Source organism: Acanthaster planci, linkage group LG09, assembly GCF_054643075.1.
Source record: "Acanthaster planci isolate LZ-2023a linkage group LG09, COTS_SCS, whole genome shotgun sequence".
Classification (NCBI taxonomy): domain Eukaryota; kingdom Metazoa; phylum Echinodermata; class Asteroidea; order Valvatida; family Acanthasteridae; genus Acanthaster; species Acanthaster planci.
The window spans coordinates 17,199,950-17,220,964 of record NC_141785.1 but is presented as its reverse complement, the minus strand read 5'-3'; the positions used below and the strand labels follow the sequence as shown (position 1 = coordinate 17,220,964).

At 38.5% G+C, this 21,015-nt stretch overlaps 3 protein-coding genes across 5 annotated transcripts in view; 2 read left to right on the top strand and 1 right to left on the bottom strand.

Moving 5' to 3' along the window:
- Positions 1-21,015, bottom strand: part of LOC110978718 (sperm axonemal maintenance protein CFAP97D1-like) — a 105,411-nt gene that overhangs the window by 53,564 nt on the left and 30,832 nt on the right. The window lies entirely within an intron of this gene.
- On the top strand, positions 9-5,078 carry mnd1 (meiotic nuclear divisions 1). 2 transcript variants are annotated; one of them, XM_022254813.2, is made up of 7 exons: positions 9-176; positions 1,328-1,393; positions 1,646-1,703; positions 2,019-2,134; positions 2,759-2,866; positions 3,280-3,439; positions 3,725-5,078. In XM_022254813.2, exons 1-7 carry the CDS (start codon positions 174-176, stop codon positions 3,829-3,831), a joined length of 618 nt encoding a protein of 205 aa, XP_022110505.2. In that variant the 5' UTR covers positions 9-173; the 3' UTR covers positions 3,832-5,078. The 2 variants fall into 2 exon arrangements, with proteins under 2 accessions (XP_022110505.2, XP_022110506.2); XM_022254814.2 differs by lacking the exon at positions 1,328-1,393.
- Positions 5,636-20,921, top strand: LOC147798239 (ribosomal protein S6 kinase beta-1-like). Of its 2 annotated transcripts, none has more exons than XM_087140595.1 (15): positions 5,636-5,956; positions 7,179-7,219; positions 8,912-9,029; positions 10,790-10,858; positions 12,440-12,587; positions 12,888-12,945; positions 13,350-13,450; positions 13,811-13,901; positions 14,185-14,275; positions 14,415-14,456; positions 14,993-15,058; positions 15,441-15,581; positions 16,107-16,214; positions 16,484-16,593; positions 17,224-20,921. In XM_087140595.1, exons 1-15 carry the CDS (start codon positions 5,861-5,863, stop codon positions 17,348-17,350), a joined length of 1,407 nt encoding a protein of 468 aa, XP_086996721.1. In that variant the 5' UTR covers positions 5,636-5,860; the 3' UTR covers positions 17,351-20,921. The 2 variants fall into 2 exon arrangements, with proteins under 2 accessions (XP_086996721.1, XP_086996720.1); XM_087140594.1 differs by having other exon boundaries at positions 5,637-5,956; positions 17,221-20,921.

Here is a 21,015-nt window from a genome sequence, read left to right as displayed (position 1 = left end):
GTAATTTGTAAGGCCTTAAGGCAGGCCGGCCGCAGACAGGCTGCGCTGGTTTTGCTGCATTCCTCCGTGGTTGCTGCTACTAGCTCGCAGGATAGGAGTGTGGTGTGGGAAACAGAATCACAAGTTGTTTCTAGATTTTGTGTGGCTCTGCAGATAGTCAACACAGTAGCACCATGGTAAATAAGACTTTTATTTTACATTGGGAAACAATTCATAAAAGAGGTGACTGACGGGGAAGAATTTCAAACGAAACCCGAAGGGCCTTGCGATGTCCTCATGATCATGATCATGGACATCTTTATACATGGAGGTAGAATCATGCTTTATAAGGTTCATACTCTCCGTCATTCTGTAGGTCCCACATCATCATGATCATCATAATGTATCATATTCATATCATCCTCTTAAAGTTTAAACTTATCCATGTATCATCAGTTCATGAGGAGAATTAAAATTTGTGGATGTCATGTAAGTAAGACTGAATGTGTTGCTGGCCTTGGCCCAGGCTTAGGCTATCGTGATCATGCCTGTTGAGAACACTGGAAAGTTGTGAAATGCTAGTGTTGAGTGCAATCTTTGAAAGTGTGCAAATTTTACATTTTCTCTAAAGGTTTTTTGGAGGGAAGTTAAGTTCAAATTAAATGTCAACAGGGGAATTTAATAGCTCTTATTCATCAAAAATCTTAAAACTAATGGGCAAAATTTCATCCAACATGTCACGGCCAGCCAGCGTGTAACTGTGCCCCATAAGTACATATACATGCCACATTTTACATGTAGCACAAATCATGTGCAATATTTCAAAAACAAACCTGACAATGGACCTGACGCTTAAATTCGTGCAAAGCGTAGTTGATGTCAGTCTCTTACGTATGACTGTTGCCTGTGATTTATGTACCGCACGATTTTTATCGCTGTGCGCAATTTTAGTGACAAAATCTGTGGTTGTGCAAAATTTAAAAATTGTGAGTGCCAGTTCAAAATTTGCGTACTTTCAAAGATTTCACTCCACACTGGTTTGTATTTTGACCATTGGCTGTCATACACTCATTGCCTACCCCCAGAACTGTAGAGTTTGTTGTCCAGGGGAGTGGCAGACAACGAACACCATTGTTCTGGGGGCAATGCACAAGATCATAAGTAAGACAGTTTAGTCTAAGTTAATATCAAGGCCAGTTTTGTCACATCATTTTTAAAGCCCTGGTCACAAACATAGTTTGCCACTTAGGTGTGGTTTTCTGGTGTAAGTTGCATGGACTGGGGCCATGGACGGGGAATGGGGGAAACCGCAGCGCATTTAACACACTTCTGTTTTTTCCTCCAAAAGTCAAAAAAGCGAGGACTCAGCTTGGAGGAGAAGAGACAAAAGATGATGGAGATCTTCTTTGAAAGGGTAACCCACGGAATTAAAATGAGGCATTTCTAGAAAGTCTAGGTGTGTTAAGTAGAATGTAATCCAGTGTTGTGAGCAGGACATTGAATTAACCTAGTATTTGAAGTTAAGTTTCTTTTTGGGATATCCACTGGAGGGATTCCAACGTGCCCTGACTAGAAAAAAAGCAAAAGTTGAGAAGCTATTCTGTGGGTTGTACATGTGCAGCACACAGTTATCCCAAATTCACATTTCTTTTTGTTCATCCTACAGAAAGACGTTTTTCAGTTGAAGGAGTTGGAGAAAATTGCACCAAAGACAAAGGGCATAAGTGAGTTTTAAAATCCACCTGTAACAGTGGTTAATTGATCAAGTGTGGTACAGTCTATCACAAGGCATTGCGTCATGTCCTAAGCTACACGTATTACCATGGACTGTGGTAAGAATATTCCTTTGTCATTACTCGCCTTGTTACTTGTGAATGGCCTTGGGAAAAGACTTGGGATGGCTTTGACTGCAGTACTGGAATGGAACGTGTTAGTCTATGCATATTGTTCGGTCAAGTCCTAAAATACTGATATTTGGTAAAATGTTATGCATTGCATTCCTGTGCTCCAAGTTGCCTCTTTCTGTTCCTTTATGAAAGCCTCCATGTCAGTGAAGGATGTGGTGCAGAGTTTGGTCGATGATGGAATGGTGGACTCTGACCGAATAGGAACATCCAACTATTTCTGGGCTTTCCCAAGTAAAGCCAGCAATGCCGTGAGTTGAACATGTGATGCCTGAATGTGACTTGAGGCTTTTATTATTGTGGATGATGCTTCAGTACGTATGCCCCACTGGTTGTAGTCTAGGGTTGATGAAGGGCATCATAAATGTGCCTGATACAGCCTTCTTCTGCTGGAGGCTGTTATCACAACGAACCACACCACGCCCACAATCTGCCAGCAACCTGGTTCATGAGTGTAGTGCGATTTGTTGTGAAAGCGTCCCCCTTGATAGCACCGTTGGTATATCCCCCCCCCTCGCCCCACTCCATAACAAAGTCTGGAAACGCTTGATAGCTAACTCTCATGGCAGTTATGCAGTAACTCGCAAAATAAGGCTGCATCTGAATCTGTTTGCTGGGTGTAGGTCTCTGTCCATTGGAAATATGCAGGAAGGCACTGACAGCAGACGCAGCCACTGCCTTGGTGGAATCCTGACTTGAATGCGACCTAAGAAACAACTCTCTACTGAATAAAAAGCTTGCTGGATAGGTCCGTACTAAAACACCAAAACCCTGATTCTTTCGTTCTTTCTTTTGTTTCTTATTAGTGATTTTCAATTAAGTTGGTGGTACACCTTACAGTAGAGCTGTCTTCCTCATAACGTCTTTTGTTACAGAGAAAGAGAAAGCTTGATGATCTGACCACAGCCCTGGAGGGAAGTGAGAAGAAAAGAGCAGCAACAAAGAAGCTCATCACCAAGGCTACCATAGGGAAAGAGAATACTGTAAGTCCTACGTTCCACAAGAAAGTCTTGTAAAAGTACACCTAGCAGGGTGCAAGAGTGTATTATTATGCCCCTCTGTAATTTACGGAAATCGTGGATGAGGAAGGTAGTGTAAAGCAAATATGCAAGGATTTCCTGTGTGCTTGATCCGTGATTTTTTCTTACTTAATCTTGTCCTTTATGCTTATTTTGATTTGATTTTATCTGTGATCTGTACTCATTTTAATGCTATTTTTAATTCTTGATCGTTGATACATTTGTGTTTGATCCTTGATCATGTCTGATCTTAGATCCTTGATATTTACATTTTTCTTGGATTCTTTATCTTATTTACACAATCCAGCTAGGCTTTAGTGTGTATCTTTAACCTCAACTCTCCTTTCTTTGCACATGTACCTGAAACTGTTTTACAGGATGACAGGATAGAGCTCATGAAGACACTGGCCGTGCAGGAACAGGAGAACTCCAGGCTGAAGGCAGAGCTGGAGAAATATCGAGAATGTGACCCTGAGGTCTTAGAAGAGGTCAAGAAACAAACCTTGGTGGCCAGGGAGGCAGCCAATCGATGGACAGGTGGGAAGGCTTGACTGATGAAAAGATGAGCTGATATACCCTCGCAGAAATAAGTTTTAGTAAATTAAAACTGCATTTTTTGGTCTTATTTTCAGTGTTGTTTGGGTGAGGGCTATTTATTAAAGAAGGATTCTCGATAAGATAACATTTTTTGTTTTGCTTTGAAGTTACAATTTGAATCTTATTCTGAATTGACCTTTTTTCAAGCCAGTTTCAATTCTGATTGTTCTAGTTGAGTATTGTCCTGTGAACTAATTTTTTCCTGACTTATTGTTTGTTTTGCAGACAACATCTTCACCATCAAATCCTGGTGCAAAAAGAAATTTTCCATGGAGGAGAAGACGATAGATAAACACTTCGGCATACCGGAAGATTTTGACTACATAGACTGAACTTTTCTATAAACTCTGAATTTTAAAACCTTGGATGCAGTCCAACCTCTCATTACTTCACTCCTACTTGAGCTATATTCCTCAGACATGTACTGTGAATAGCATGATAGCCACAAGCGGTCTCTGCACATGACATCTTGTGTCTTGAGATCTGAACATGTGTGACATAACTTTTGAATCTGAAACATTCCAAACAATTCACCTGCTTGGTTGAAAGTCTTGTGGTAAGATGATAGTATGTTGCATTTATCAGATCTGAATTTTGTGATGTAAATGGGATATCCAGGTCACTGAATGAAGGTTCGTGACTTCCATTGATACCCAAATAACAGGGCAATAAGGCTTGAAAAGACTGCATCACCATAAAAGATTCTTGAAGTGTAGGAACTGTGGACTTGTATCTCAGCCGCCAGTCCTGTAGTTTTAGAACATTCTGGATGCACGACGGTGGGCTGTGTCCGCCCTGAGCAGGACTACCCCTTATCAGTTGCTGTAAAAAGCCAGTTTAGTCGGGAGTGCTCACTTCATAGTCATTTGTAAACCAGCGATGCGCAGTTACTACCAAGGGGGCCTCCGTTGCTGGGAAAATTGCACCCTCTCGTGATCCAGCTCGGGGCTCATGACCCAAGATATCCAAGGCACCTGTACTGAGATCTGCATATGTGTTACAACCAAAGATATCTCAGGTATAAGAGGACTGTAAACTTGAGGATCGAGACTACACCATCAAAGATTCTTGAAGTGAAGGAGCTGTAGACTTAATCCATAGCTTCAGTTAGCTCTTCTGTGGTTTCTGTTGAAATTTTCTGATTTGGACTCCATTAAGATTCCATGGGCTTCAATCACCGTGAAATAACCTAATATTAAGTCACAACTCTTGATATAAGCTGGTAGATTAGGCAGCCCCTGTTGGGTTTTTAAAAAAAGAAACTTGTTACCTCTGTATGAAAGTTTTCAAGTAAGTAATCTTTGGTTATACAACATGTTATGATATTAAAATAAAACGGCATTTATGCAAAGAAAGCAAATATCTCATAAACAGGTTTGACACGAATGTTGAGAACTGGGGATCCAGTTGTATGGTACTTACATTGCTCTTCATGTCCTTGGAAAAATTAGTCATGCAGAACAAGCGTGGCCAAAAATTCAGATAAAAGTTTTAAGGGTAGATTCTATCAGTTATTTTGTTGATGTAAATATGTTTTGTAAATAAATGTCATGTAATATGATATGTTATTGACTGAGAATGGATTCTCTGTAAGCTTGTTTCACTTGTATGGAAATCGCCCTTTCTTATCTGTACACAATTAGAGAAGCTAAACTTTCTAAATTGAATTTCTTATTTGTGTACAAGTTTTGGGTCGATGTTTTTTAGCCATTGATCATCAACTTTCCAGACGTTGGCACCACAAGGTGCAACAGAACAAAGCAACGAATCATAAATGCCCGGTTGCAGAGAGCCATCTACCTGTATTGGCTTTCCTAAGCCACCGTACCACCCGTCAGCGACATACAACCCCTTCACGTACACTTGGGCCCGGAAGTCGCGCCATTTTCTAATGAAAATAGAAACGGATACTTGGTGAAAAAATGAATAAAATGCAGTATGAAAGATATCGGTTTAGCAGATTGAAAACGAAACCCAGCGATTAAAATCGATTACGGTTTATGTCTGTTGCATCTAGTGTAGAATATAATGTGATCATACTTGCTGGTAAAAATGCCTTTGGTGTGTGCATGAACTATACGTTAATATTTGCTAGAAATTCGCCGGGTGATAATGTTGAATCATGCAGAGTGCGAAATAACTGCACAAGTCGATCAAGTACACCCGTACTTGTGCGTACATATGTACATGTACATGTATGCCTACCGGCCTACGTGGGATTGCCCCCGCACAATGTCAAACTTCGGAGAAACCGTGACAGATTTTCCAAAGACATCATCAGATCATCGGTTTAATAAATCCACTGTTTGCCCTTGTCTTTTTTCCATGAATCGGCGCTCTAGGTAGACCCATTTCACGGTCATGATGGCCGCAGTTTTCGACTTCGAGCTCAACGAGCCGGGAGCTCAACAGCTGACCAACCATCAAGAAAACGTCTCCGACGATGATGCTGTGGAGGTGGGTATAGCTGTATGGTGGTTTCGCATGTTCAGTAGTCAGCTTAGCCCTACATGTACGTCATGCTTACACCTACATATCCGTCGTGGGGAAAGAGTTCCGTACATATGCATCATGTACACGTACATCACCAACATGACCAATAATCCCCTGCACCATCACTCAACATGTCATGTCCTAAAAAGTTAAATTCACCATTTGGAAATATTAAAGCATTTAGGCCCTATTTAGCCAAAACATTACCGATTAACCCTCCCAAATCATCCAATTTCAATACGATTTACATACACCCTTAGGGGTTAGGGTTAACATGATTAAGGCCTATTTAGAAAACACTTGGAATTTTCTATACAGTAAGGCCAAAAGGTTTGTGCAGTGGGTGTCCAGTGATGTCGTCTAGGCCTATTAAACATCCATGATGATAAAGGGATCCTACTCCTAGGCACCAGGTCCGTTATTTTGCCACTTCACTTGGCCTAGGCCTACTGTGAAAATCAGTCAGACTTGATAAAAGGTGGCAAAATTGGGGACCTGGCAACTATACTGTCATGGACATTGGGGAACACTTTCCGTTTTAAGGAAGAGGCTTAGGCCCTATTTCACTGTAGTTTTATTGTGGCCAAAGACATGACAGATCAGGATCAAGTCTTCCCCATTCACGTTTCCATTTTTGTCGAAATCATCATCATAATTAAGTCACATTGAATTATGTGCATAGTCAAAGTTTAACTTAATCTTCATCATCAACATCCCTATCATTAAAAAGTATCAGCTGCTTTGATCACCGTTATCATTATCTTCATTGTTTTCATTATGGGCTTAGAACAACCATTACCATTGTATTCCTCAGAGTCACATTTCATAAACATCAGTGTATAACCATAATCACTGTCGTGAATTATGATTGTCCATCCTCATTACCGCAACAATAATTATCCAGTTAACAGTTATAGATTAGTCATGGACATTAAACAACTAAACATCATCCATAAAGTAATGTAACCTCATGCATTTTCATAGTGCTTCTTTGCAAGTTACCCAAGCTCTGTTTTAAACAGGCCATCTCATCTGTCGTAATGGAACATGTGTTAGCTGTATTGCCTCACAAACGGCTATCATGGTACCAGTACTATCTCTGGCACAGTGTTCTGTTTATTTGAGTTTGAAGATGATTGATTACTAATTGATTACTAATCAATTGTCTGTTTTGATTTATACTCAGGAGCAGTACCTCACAGCCAGCTCGGGCTCCGTTCCTGATGAGTACGTATGCTCATTGTATTCTTTCATCTTCTCCCTCAAATTTGCAGCTGATTTTTAAGAGGCTGTCAAAGTGAAACATGTCACAGTTTCCCAGTGATTTTTTCCACCAAATTATGAGGACTTCTAGCTAGTTTAAATTGGCTAGCTAAGGGTCTGTAGTCCTCAATCCAGCAAATTTGAGTAAAATTATGTCCTGGGTTTTTGGCAGATGTGGAATGGATTAAGATTAAACTTCAGTAAACCACACGCACAAAAAAACTTTAACTGCTGTAACTATAGGTAATAAAACATTTCCCAACCCCAAGTTAACCCTAACCGCCAAGCATATTGTTTGGCTTACAGTACTCAGTACTACAAAATACTAAGTAATAGCCTGAGCCTGAAGGACCTAGTGCTACAAATTACTACTTCTGGCTAGGTTCCTTCCATTGTTACTTGCACAGAGAACAATAAAGCCATGCATTCATAGTGCCACATCACTGTATGGTACATTGTCTTATCTATTTTATTTTATTGTATAGCTTCAGAGAACAATGCGGTCATGTCCTCTTACAAGCGGCAGCACTGATTACTACATTTTACTACAAGTAGTAATCTGTAGTATTATGTAGGGTTAGGGTTAAAGTAGCATTTTAGTTAAGGCCGTCACAAAACCATACGAGGCCAGTCATAAGTACCAGTAACAGCATGAACAGTGACAAAGGAATGCTTTTGTTGCAGCTCAATCAAAAAGCTTGTGACTTGAATTCAGGCAGATCTTGTGTTGGTATTGTGATGGTCCTATGATGTCTCTGACACTTCCCCATTTGGAGTAAAAACTTCTGTTTTATGAAATTCACACTGCACCAACTCCGACACAAGCCTTAAGATGTGTATTCCTTTTTCAACAAGTGTTTACAGGGCTCCCTCGGCCTGGAAAAGTCATGAAAAAGTCATGGACTTCAATTTCATTTTCCAGGCCTGGAAAAGTCATGGAATTTTGTAAAAATGACTAAAGTCATAGAAAAGTCTAAAGGCATGAAATTTTTCAAAGGCTGTTTATGATTTCTTTGGTCAGAAATAAGTGCATAAAATGCAGGATTGTATTTGTACTTTAAAAGTCCGAACAGTCCAAGGAATCGCATTATTGGGTCATGGATTTTCGTAATTCAGTCATGGAAAAGTCAAGGAATGTCATTGTTCTTTAGGTGTAGGAACCCTGTGTTTACTCAAACGTATATTACCACAGGAATGTAAAAATCTAAATTTATGCATAAAGTGTTTCTTAATGAGTTTTAAATGAGCAACAATTTTTCATGTTGAAAGAATCACATGCTCTGCCGCTGGGCAGATGGGGCGCAAGCGGATTGATTTATAAATGTTGCTCCAACCTTACTGATTTCTTCATATTCTCTTCCAATTTCGTTTATTGTCAGCTTTTAGGGAAAAAGTGTGGATGTGTGGGTGTATGGGTCTGCGTTAGTGACATTTGTAAAATACTGCAGAGTCCTTCGTTAACGATAATCCGGTGAAACAGAATGTTTACACAAGGTGCTCATTTTAGCGAATTCATGTGCAGTGTTTACTTTGTCACTATTGGACCGTGATCAGTTAATTGGCTGATCTACAAAAAACACACTAGTTTCATATTGCTTTTGTAACACTACTCATTTATTTATGATCTGTTTGCCTGTGGTCATTCACATTTTGCAGGGACGAAGACATAGAGCAGCTTGCACTGTCTGAGCACACCGTCAACCCCCACAATGAGCGGGTTGGACCAGAGCACTTTCAACTCTTGAAAGTCTTGGGCAAAGGTGGCTACGGAAAGGTAAAGAAAACAGCAAAATATCAACTGACACGCTACATGTAAACAGTGCTTTCAGTGTTGATATTTTTGAAATGGTAAATGATTAATGGATTCCGCCTTTTGAATTTTTACTTCATCCTGAATCCCTCATGAATTTTCAATGCCACTCCCCAAATTGGCTGAGTTTACACCGAGGTTGTGCTCCGCTGTTTGCAAGCAAAGGTTTTGCCAAATGAATGTATGGATATATTTGCGAATTTAGACACCATGTCGGCTATTTTGAACGTCCTGTGTTATTGTGCAAATGGACATGGAAGCATAATTAACTTTATTTTTAGGTTGCTTTGTCATTTATTTATAATCTCTTGTGGTACACCCCATTCTAGCAACTGAGTAACACCGAACGAAATCAATAATGGTTGCACTTAACTGTCCAGATTCACAAATAGATCTGCTTGACATTCTCTCCTCTTCATAGACAGAAATATCACCCTTGGTTGGTGTCAGCTTTTGCTTCAGAATGCATAATACCCCATTACTTATAAAAAGAGATATATTTTCATTTTGTATTTGGTGGTAACATGTACTATTTGATGTTTTGATGGTTGACACTTTGTTTTCAAGTTATTTCTCTCATTTCTTTACTGATGGCCTGAGCCATAGTTTACCTGCCTTTTGTAGGCAAAAAACAAACTGTGATGTAGACAAGGGCAGGTCTGCATACATTCTGTCGCATTTATTGTAAAACCAGGCTGTGAATGTTATCACTTTAAATAGTCAGCGTAGCGAGAAAATAAATGGGTATCTCACAGTCGAGTAATAATTCTTTGTTCATATTTACAAGTAAGGCTCACATATCAGTAACATATTTACTCGGTGAATTTTACATACTTTTACATTAATGTACATACATGTACTTATTCCAATCTGCATTTCAGCATTACGACTCTATGATGCATGTAAAAATAGTTGACCACCATGATTAAACGAAGTTCTGTAATACTGAATAATCAGTGCATTGCAGCAGCATGTGTAATTTCTGTGGCACTGTGCTGCTTCATGTAGCATGAACCTGTTGTATACATGTGCATTAATTTAAGAGGATCAAGTAGCCAGTACTCTGCTGAAGCCGTCATTCTCACAAGGAATCCTCTTGCATTTTGAATTGATAGTTTGCAAATAGGTGGCATGAAAGCTTGTGAAATGATAAGAGTTAGTCAGATGAATGCCTATAGAAATTTGAACAGGTGGTGATCTCATTACGGAAACGATGTTTAGTGCTTGAGTGGACTGGTTGTACTGCGTCCAGGGTTTTTTAATTGGTTTTAAACTGAAGCATGTCATAAGTGTCTAAATAGTCCATGGTGTGAGTTGACCCCCGTATAGACCCCGACCACAGGATGTGAGTTGTATTCTTATAATAGCGCCACTCCTTGTACAGTTAGGATTGACATTTGTCTTGACACCAAATCAAGGTCACGCACTTGTGAAACTGTTGTGCTTTTAGTTTCACGATTTAAAAAACTGGATTCATTTGAGGGACTGATTACAGAGAAAAATGACTCAATGTTAATACAAGTACACTTGAAAAATGAAGCTTGTAGGCTTCCTTAATTTTTGAAAATGCCTCCTTGCAACTTTGAGTTGCCCTTCTGCGCACATTAATCCTCCCCCACAAAATGAAATTTGTTCAATACTTGTAATAGGAAAACGTGAAAGAGATCTGTGGATATATTGCAATGTGCCAAAATATTTCTTTTCTTACATTTTTAAATTAACAGGTTTTCCAGGTCAGGAAGATTGCTGGTACTGATCCTGGAAAGATCTTTGCCATGAAGGTCTTAAAAAAGGTGAACTGAATTTCCTTCTGTCTTGATACAAGTAATTGGCCATATACACAAGTCAGCCATATTGGACTGAAAGCGAAGTTAACTTTGTATATGGGGGGGTCCTGAGTATAAATGAAAGCAAAACAAAACTTCATTACAATTAGTGTCATTTATGTAGCGTGAATGACATTAGTTCCTGTATGTAGGGCCTTGTTTATGGATCTAGACATCGAAAAGCACATTAAAATGAAAATACACACTGACTTTTTACAGGCAACTTTTGTTACAATAAATTTCAACTCGTTGGGTTCAAATGTGTTTTTGTTGACACGTATGATTGGTAATTCCGTATCACGTGGCAGGATTACACTTTTGCATTTTGAAAATTTGGTATCTGTATATGGTGCTGATGATTAATTTAAAAGTTGTGATTAATTATATTTAGCCACATTAAATGAAAAAAAAGTGAGGTTTGGAACCTGGAAGAGTCTGGCACCATCCCGTTTGACAGATAATACAAAAAAGGTAGATTTGGTGAACATGATCAGAAATGGATTCCCTATGAATAAGGTGTAGACGTGAAGAGTTTTTTTTTTTGCAGGGGGGTTGGTGTCATTCTGTCGCTTGACTTCTTCTACCTGATTTAATTTCAAGCATACCATTACCTACTGCTGAATGTACATGTGTCATAGATATAAACGTGCATGGAGTCTTGTCTGCCATTGGAGCCCTTTGAATATGCTATTGCATTTTTAGAATATTTTGAATAATTCGGTGTGCAGATGAATTTTGTTTAATTAACATTTCATTCCAGACAGCTGTTTGTGTCTGAGTGTGGATTATGTCACCATAGTTGGTCAGACCTCACAATACAACGTGCTGTACTCGTTGCATTCATTCTATCCGGCACCCAAAGTCAGTGAAGTGCTGTGCTCCAGCTGACCTGCATGCTGAGCACAGGCAATGTTTACTGAGTCAAAACCAGGTTACCAACAAAAGTGCCATGCCCTGTGTATCGTGTTTCACTGGTACTCTCCTGATTCGTACTAAAGGCATACAAGAACATGTAAATTCAATGAGAGCCATATGGGCCTACTTGGTATCATGACATTGGGATCTGATTATACATGTACATATATACATGTGCAAGGAGTTTAATTTTTTCTTAACAGCCCAACGTGCTATTCCAATCTACACAGTTCTAAATAACTGGCTAACCTCTCTCCAAAGAGTGTACTTTCTTCTCCCTCTAAACCTTCAACCTTTAAGTTACAAAAACAAAAAATATGTGAAAACTGATCACTGATATTTGATAACTAAAACCAACACTTTTCCGCTTGCCTAAGCTTGTCCTCCAACTTATTGCGTACATGTCAATCTCAAATTATGTAGAATCAGGTGAGGTTTTTAATAATGTTTAATTCCTGTTTCATCTTTCAGTCCCTGATTTCACATATGAAATCTGGCTTGGCAATTTATAAATTTCCTGTTCTGAATAATTTTGCTTCCAAAAAAACTTGAAACCCACAACTCTGGTTCACGTGTTGATCAGAATTTCAGGAAATAGACAATGTTGCTTTCATTCTTCTCTTTTTGTTTCAGGCTGTTATTGTCAGGAACCAGAAAGATACTGCACATACCAAAGCTGAAAGGAATATCCTTGAAGCAGTCAGGCACCCATTTATCGTGAAGCTTCACTATGCCTTCCAGACAGGCGGGAAACTATACCTCATTTTAGAGTATTTATGTGGTAAGACCTCTTCAGAGGACTTTATTCAACACAAATGTCCTTTGTTTTCATCAGATTGTAAAAGTTAAAATGCAGTACCACACATTTTAATCTTTATGTGCAAATATGTCTGAATATAATGAAAGGAAATCACCTTCACTGTTTTCAGGTATTTAATATCTTGATTGCAGATTTATATCAATTTTTATCAACAGACTTGTTATTTAGATTTAATTTGTTTCTGATCCTTTCGTCTTGTGAGTAACCAGAACTATAGTGACCAAGCCAAATCATTTGTGCTTTTTTTTTTAATTCGTGCAGGTGGGGAACTTTTTATGCATTTGGAACGAGAAGGAATTTTCATGGAGGACACAGCATGGTAAGCATGAGTTTTAATTTTAAGTATCATGAAGTAAAATGTCAAGCAAAGCTGGTTTATATCTGACAATAAAGGTGGCTTTTAAGACACAGAGAGGATAAATGTAACTTCATAACAAAATGCCTGAATAGTGTTTACTTTTTCTACAAAATTTAGAATTCAAGACGATGAACCTCAATTTTGTTCCTGATATTAACTTTATTTTCAACTGTAAAATTGCATTCAACCTTTTGATCATGAAACTACCAGAGTAAAAATTCCCAGCCAGTGTCAGTGTAAATGTAAGTCAGAACGTGCCATTCAGTGAGTGACATGTTGATAATGGGGAGATTCCAGATGGGTTATTGAAACCATAGAGTTTAATGGTTATCCGTAGTTTTCTCTGTGCACATTTCTGTCGACAGTTTTTACTTGTCTGAGATAACCTGTGCACTTGAGCATCTACACAAGCAGGGAATCGTCTACAGAGATCTCAAGCCTGAAAACATCATGTTGAATAAACAAGGTAGGTCCCTATGTATGCAACAAAACATGTACTGCCCTGCCACCTGTCAGCATTCTTCCATCTTTTAACAATATGTAATATTGTGCTGAAATAAGCTACTGCCAATCCACATCAGGAGACTCCTCTCTTACAAATGCAGTACCCTTCACCAATTTAATCACCTTGACAGTCAAAGGAGACTGAGCTCTCTGACCAGTGTTCAAGTGGTCACAACAGTTGTGCTAGCGTCACGAAGTTTCAACTTCTTCATCTGTATCAGTGTAGCAGTTAGGACTTTTCCTCCAACGTTTTCTTTTAGTGTTGACAAATTTCACTTGGTCTATAGAAGTTCAGTGATTAACCGTGCCCTTTTTTTCTCAGGTCACGTTGTTCTAACTGACTTTGGATTATGCAAGGAGTCACTCGAAGAAGGTTCCATGACACACACTTTCTGTGGCACCATAGAATACATGTAAGTAGTATGCCTAGCAGTAACACATATCACAGAGTAAATGCACTGGCAGACTCATAATAGTCTTCAGCCATGCTCAAATAAGCTGTCCTGTGGTCATGGCTGTGGCTTTTGCCATTAACGTGTCACAGTGAATAACCGTGGCCGCAGACAAAATTGCTTGTTTTGGACATTAATCTGACATTAATCTGACATTCTAAAGGCTGTATGACATGTTGTGTGAACCATCTCATTAAGAATTGCAGCAAAAACTTTTCTTTCATATTGTGGTGGTGTTCCACAGGGCTCCAGAGATTTTAACAAGGAGTGGTCACGGCAAGGCAGTAGACTGGTGGAGTCTGGGTGCCCTAATGTATGATATGCTCACTGGAGGGGTAAGTCAGGATCTCAGACCTTATTCAACATATCCTGTCTCACCTAAATTACTTTCAAAAGTTGTGTTTGGAGAGACCTACTTTCTCAGTTTTACCACCAGCAATCAGTATTTTCATTTTTTATGATCTTTGCCCACAGCCACCTTTTACAGCAGAGAATAGGAAAAAAACTATCGATAAGGTAAGGAACACTTTCAAGTGGAAAAGCAGTTTTGGGCAAACTTCCTTAAATTTTTACCCAGATTTGGATTTTCTGAAAGTTTGAACCTTTAGTTTTAAAAATGGTAGAAACTAAAATCTTTCTTATGCTACAAGTGAATTTCTTTACTGTTATATGCCTCATTCAAATTTCTCACTTGGTTTAGAGTTTGTATCCACAAATTGTGACTTAGAGCCCTTCAGGTTCCACACACTTGGACTCAACATCTTCAGTGAATTAGCGGGCTCAGTGTGCTGTACATTCCTGGTGCAGCATCTGACGGCATGACATGTTCACCTAGAGAAAGCTTGCATGTCGGACTGGAAGGGGTTTAGTAACAAAAATGAATAATAACTGAGTTTATATAGCGGCATTACTAGCGAGTCAAGGTGCTAGCAAAGAGAAATGAAAAGACAAAGAGAGACGATATTTAGATTCCTTGCCAATCGTTTAAATTTTATACTTGCAGTTTTACATTTATGGATATTTACTTTTTGATCAATTTGTTTCCCGTCTAGATTTTGAAAGGCAAGCTTAACCTACCTCCATATCTAACTCACGATGCTAGAGATCTTCTCAGAAGGGTAAGCGTTACATCTTTAACGATGTTTAGTTTGAAATCATGCAATCAAACAAAATGAACTAATCGTGTACATGTACATGCTTGGTAATTGTATATTTCTGGTTATATTATCGATAATGATATGCTACTTCAGAATCCTTTTTATGTGTCATAAATCTGATTGTTGCATTTGATGTAAGAAAGTTGTTCAGAAAAATGATTATCCAACGTGTATTGTGTGTGTTTTTTATCATTTTGGATATCTGGAAGTCTAGAGAAATCGGAAAAATTATCCAAAACTTTAATGAAGGTAGGTTTCTTTCAGAATAGTCCTACATCAAGTGTTTTGTTGGGGAATTTTACCCTCGTTGAATAAGGTCATAATTATGATCTTTTTGTCACAGTTACTAAAGAGGACTGTGGTATCAAGGCTTGGAAGTGGTCCAGAGGATGCTAAGAAAATCAAAGAGCACAGCTTCTTCAGACATGTCAATTGGAATGACGTCCTGGCATCCAAAGTAGAGCCTCCCTTTAAACCTTTACTGGTAGGTTGCATCAAGAAGCAAGGCTTTCAACTTGGAGAAAGATGTTGTACAGATGTAAAGGTTACTTGGATCAATATACAGGACATTTGGACTTGTTAACTGCGTCTGCTGATTGCACAGGAAACAAATCACTCATGGAATGTTTTGTTTATGTACATTTCTTGGTACACGATGCTAGTCAAATTTTTTGCCTTTAGCTTGGTATTACTGTGATTAGAAGGGAAGATTATTGACCAGTGTGGTGTGTCTGATCAGAATGATGAGGAGAGGAATCGAACCTCACACTAAGGGTAATGGAATTCACCTTGTGAGGCACAAAGGTAATGTTGCATGGTCCCGTGTTCAGAGGCCCCTCGTTTTTCCCTTGAGCAGCTTGCCAGTAAACTAGCTTGTAGGACAGCAACCCGTATTCAACATTTGTTGCATTATTTTTTAACAGCATTAGAATGGCAGAAAAATTGTTCAATTAGGAAACAAACTGAAGGCCCTTGAAATGGAGCTTTTTATCATGCGATTCCTTGACAGGCCAATGATGAAGACGTCAGCCAGTTTGACACCAAGTTTACTAAAGAGCCACCAGTGGACAGTCCTGATGACTCCATGCTTAGTGAGAGCATGGATCAGATCTTTCTTGTGAGTAACAACTGTTCAATATGTGACCAATCAATCTCAACACTCAATTTACAGCATACCGACAAAATTGCCTGTAAATAATCAGTTTACCCATTTAATACCTGTCAATTCATAGACACTTGAAGCAAACGTAATACTTGAGTTGAGCACATGAAATTTTTCTGATTGTATTCATTTGGCATTTGAAAATTTCTACACTCTAATTCCCTTTTCTTTTCCCAGAAAAAAAGTAAAGTCTTGGTTTTTCCTTCTTGACTTGCTGATTTCAGGGTTTTACGTACATAGCGCCCTCTGTGTTGGAGAGCATGCAAAGACCTCACGTAGTAAAAGCAAGGTCACCTCGCAAGATAACGGGACAGAGTCCTCACACGCCCATCAGGTAAATGAACTCTTGACAGGACACATACATGTTTCCCAGTTGGTTTACCGTTTAAGGCTCATTATGTCAAATTCTGTGATTCTGGCACATACCAATTTAAAAACCCTGGGGTGATGCCTTGCCTGTGTACTGTTCATTTGAGTACCTGGGATTACTGAGAAGCCTGAAAAAAACATTTGAATATTTAAAAAATTTCAACAAGGATAACAAGCACACTGATCTGTCCGTGCATATGGGAGGGAGGATGTGTGAAAAATTCTCTTTTGTGATGTGCACGCAAGGGTACACCAATATGTACATTTATAAGTGAATGCACCTGTGCATTGGCACATGTGGTAGGAATAGCATTGAAGTGCTTTCTGTCAACATTTGGAACACTTTTGTCACTTAGATGAGAGAGACATTTCTGGGTTCCTGCGATCTTATGGAAATGAAAGTTTTTACAACACATAATCTCATTTGGTTTGAACTTGTACATCACCAGGTTGTATTACCCCAATCCACGGTTATTGTTTTTTTCCATTTTGCATTGTTCTCTCTTCCCGCTTTGGCTCGTTCTGCTTTGTTGCTTGTTTACTTTGCCAAATTTATTTGCGGTCCTGGCCTGTGCCCTTGCTTCCCCTGCAGTAGCCCCATGAAGACACCATGTACACAGTTTGCATTTGATGAGGACCTTGTCAATACCAAATCACCAACTTCCTCAACTGTGGAGGCAATGGACACCTCTGAGCCAATTACACGAGCCGGATTCAGATAACTTGGATGCTGATTGGTCAGTGTGCATTGTGTAACATAGACTGATGTACTGGATTGGCTGAATGCTCTTTCATGACAAACCTGAAAGAAAAAAAAAAGACTTTATAATGTACAACTGGCTGCATGAATCCGAGGAATAAACATAATCTAAACTGACTGGTCAGTTGAGTGCAATCAAAAGAATCACCTGATTGGATGATAGCTAGTCACCAGCTGAAAAGGAGCTGACAATCATTGGCTAATTAAATGGTCATCTGCACATGTGTAGAGAGCTCATGCGAATTCTAATTGGTTACTTTTATCATGTGATTTGAAGCACTGTGTGAAAGAGTTGCAATTGTTGCATGAACATGGCTGCTGCAAGCCAGTTGGTCAACTTATGCTAATGAAACTTCTAAAGAAACATCAGATTGGATGACTACTTTCACACGACTTAAACTTGAGTAACCATTGGCCTTCAAGTGTAAAGTAAAATTAGCGTGTTTTATATCTATTAATTTTTTACCAATCATTGATCTTCTTGTAATACAGGATCATGTGATAATAGTACAAACAGACAATTAATATGATTCCATTAAATCAAAAGGTTTATTTATCATGTTATTTTGGCAGGCGTAAAAAGTCTGTAACTGGTGAGATGCTTTCAGCAATAATAACATGAGACTTTTAGTTTATAATTTTTTTTTCGATATTTCCGAATGACTTAGTTACTGTTGTTGACCAGGGAAGGAAAGTTAGTGATCAAACTTTAACCCTTGTCTTTTAATGGGTCGTTTAACATGCAAATGTCAGAATTATGGAGAGTTTTAGTAGAGGATGGGATATTACTTAACAACTCCAGAGACAAAAACCTTCTTTTTAAAAGTTAGAAAATCTCTTAAGATAAGCTATCTGCTCAATTTTTCCTCTTACAATCTGCCTTCGAATTGATAACTTTGTACGCATAAGCGCACAAATTTCTTCATCCAAAAAGTCTTTGCAAGTGGTTTTTACCAAAATGCAGAAACGGTGCTCAATGCTGTATGCTGTATGTATTGCCAAGTGGCAAAAGTAATGATTGAATTAAAATTATGCAGTATTATGTGGAATGGAATAACTTTGAAAACCATTTTTCTCCAATACTGTCCCGATTAGATTTGGTCTAATGAAAGCTGTTTACTCATTTGAGTTGAAAATTTGGGCTGGAAGTAGGGTCAGGATAGAGAATTTAGACTAAATATTGTCATAAATTGTGATTGAAAGAGAGTGTAAATTTTGTTGAAAATGCTGCATTTTGGATATCCTGTTAACAGCTGTTAAAGCAGGTGTCATCGAGAAGCGGAGTGTCCCTTTAATGACATTTCTTAAGTTTGCTGACATAATCAAATCACACACCTAACCGCTGTACTTGGGGTTTAAAGGAGCACTCTGTGAACAGTGAATTTATTATTCAATCTAGAAAAAGTTCTCCTCATTGTAGTATAGTGATGCTGTACAGTATAGGCATGTGTCCCTATGATTGCTACTCTGAAATTAGTTATTTATTTAAAGCAAAGTTTTGTCGGTTATTTGGCTTCTGATTGGTTGTGGCTGTCACGTATTCAGGATATTCTCTCTATGTGATTGCAGACCCCCTCTAAAAAATCATATGGACATGTCAATACTTGCTCAAAATTATACATTCAGTGTCTCAATGAGTCATCTCATTTGTATTGCCAGAAACCAGATATTAATATATACAAAGCTGGAACATACATCCATATCTCTTAGATATCTTGTATTATTTTTTGTAGATATCGTATATTGTTCAAGTTTATATCTATACACTCCTTCGTAATCAACATTCCTACCCGATTGCATGTAAAACACAAGCTTAAGAAGGAAGTTGTTATTTGTAGGTCTGAGTGTTGTTTTTTTTCTTCAGAAGTCAGAAAGAAAAACCACACAGTTAATACATGTACATGACGACCCTCATTTAATTTCTTTTACTAATTATAATTCATTTTATCAGATACATTTCTTTACTTTATTTCAATTCTAAGTTTTACATTTTGGTTGGGAAAAATGAACACTGAAGGCTGTTCTGTGTAGGCTAAAAATATGTACGATGCCTTTGAAGACGCTGTGTTGTGGACTTCACTGATATTAAAGGAACCACCAACTCTGATGAGGACAGATCCCTTAGGATTTTTAGTAGCTTCTCAGTTGGCATCCTGTCTTGTTTTTGCCAAAGCTGGTTTTGTCATCGGCTGTGGCTGAGTCTGAATGACTGGCTATGGCTATGGCTAAAGCTATGGCTATGTGTACCTCTGGAGGAGGTGTACCGGTATAGAGTACCAAAGTGTGATGTCATTTTGAACTAGAAAGTGCAAGTGTAAACGAATGGAGTACGCACACATCTTGGTTTACGCTCTGATATCTTTACACACATAATTGTGCGCATGGAGTAGTCACTTCGGTACTCTCTATTGAGCCAGAGGAACTTCAGGAACTGTCGGTGTGAGCTTTTAATCTTTTGGAACAATATCCGCAATTGCCAATCATTTAAAAGTTTCATTTTTCTGTTTGATATCTATTGCATCATCACACGTGAAACAAGGACTTTATGTCATTATTTTTTTACTTTTGAAAGATGCATTTCAGTTTATTGGTTACCTAGTCTGTAGATGTTAGAATGTGAGAGAGTAGAAACTCTTTGTTTTCTTCTAATTACTCTTCAACAGTATGCATGATTTCAAGAAAGACTTGCTCTTCTGTTCATGATGGGGTCATTTTCACAGAGTCTTAGTGTCAACCACAAATTTAGATGAATACAAATTTTGCCTAGCTTAAGCAAGTTTCAGCTGGATGATATTCCTTGACTGTGATGTACATTGCACTGATCTGTCAAATTTCCAGTGCATCATGCATTAACTTCTTAAGCATAGAATGCTCCACTCGAGCGCTTGAGAAAAGTGACAAAAGATGGATGTTTGTGGCACACCTGAAACTAATGTTTTCTTATATGTAGCCGCGTTTGAAGCACTTTTTGGCTGTGGCTGTGGATTCTCATTTAGACAAGGCACCAATCGCAAGAATACTGTTGTGGTGCAGCATGTGGCAGGTCCGCCTTCACATCCATCCCAGCAAGTTTGAACTGTCTTCTGTGAAGTTTTGACAAAGTTTTAATTTACGAATATATTTCTTGAAAGATGAATGTGTCAGTAGCTTTATGTCATTTTGTGGTCTCTGTATACAGTCATGCCTGATACTTTCACTCATGCCTACTTCAAATGTGAGAAGTGCGACTCAGAAAATATTCAGTCTTCCAGAAATAGTTAGAAAAACTCTACTTGCACCTCTGGAAGAAAGGACAGCCGAGGCAACGTGTTCCTGATTTATAAGATGGAATAATTTGACTTGATGGGGTTTTATCAAATATCAAAGAGAGATGTAGCGAGATCAATGTACAAAACGTATCTAATTACAAATGTGCTAAATATTACTTCTGTTTTCCAGAAATGGCATATATGTAACAGAAATATTTTAATTTTGTGTTTTGAAAAACATCTGGTTTTTAGTTTCAATAAATCGAGTGGAGGTTCACAGCATAATGCAAATTTGCTGAACTTTTCATTTAAATGACATGATTTGAGATGTATGAGCCTCCGTAGTACCTTGTGCTTCTGCGCCCCCCCCCCCGGGTCT

What these genes read in the sequence shown, in the direction of transcription:
- mnd1 (XM_022254813.2), top strand. An exon ending in ACCAAAGACAAAGGGCATAA is followed by an intron (nt 1,704 to 2,018) that starts GTGAGTTTTAAA and finishes CCTTTATGAAAG; the next exon opens with CCTCCATGTCAGTGAAGGAT. An exon ending in GGCAGCCAATCGATGGACAG is followed by an intron (nt 3,440 to 3,724) that starts GTGGGAAGGCTT and finishes TTTGTTTTGCAG; the next exon opens with ACAACATCTTCACCATCAAA.
- LOC147798239 (XM_087140594.1), top strand. Translation starts at nt 5,861, where the DNA reads ATGATGGCCGCAGTTTTCGACTTCGAGCTCAACGAGCCGGGAGCTCAA. An exon ending in TCGGGCTCCGTTCCTGATGA is followed by an intron (nt 7,220 to 8,911) that starts GTACGTATGCTC and finishes CACATTTTGCAG; the next exon opens with GGACGAAGACATAGAGCAGC. An exon ending in AGTCCTCACACGCCCATCAG is followed by an intron (nt 16,594 to 17,220) that starts GTAAATGAACTC and finishes CTTCCCCTGCAG; the next exon opens with TAGCCCCATGAAGACACCAT.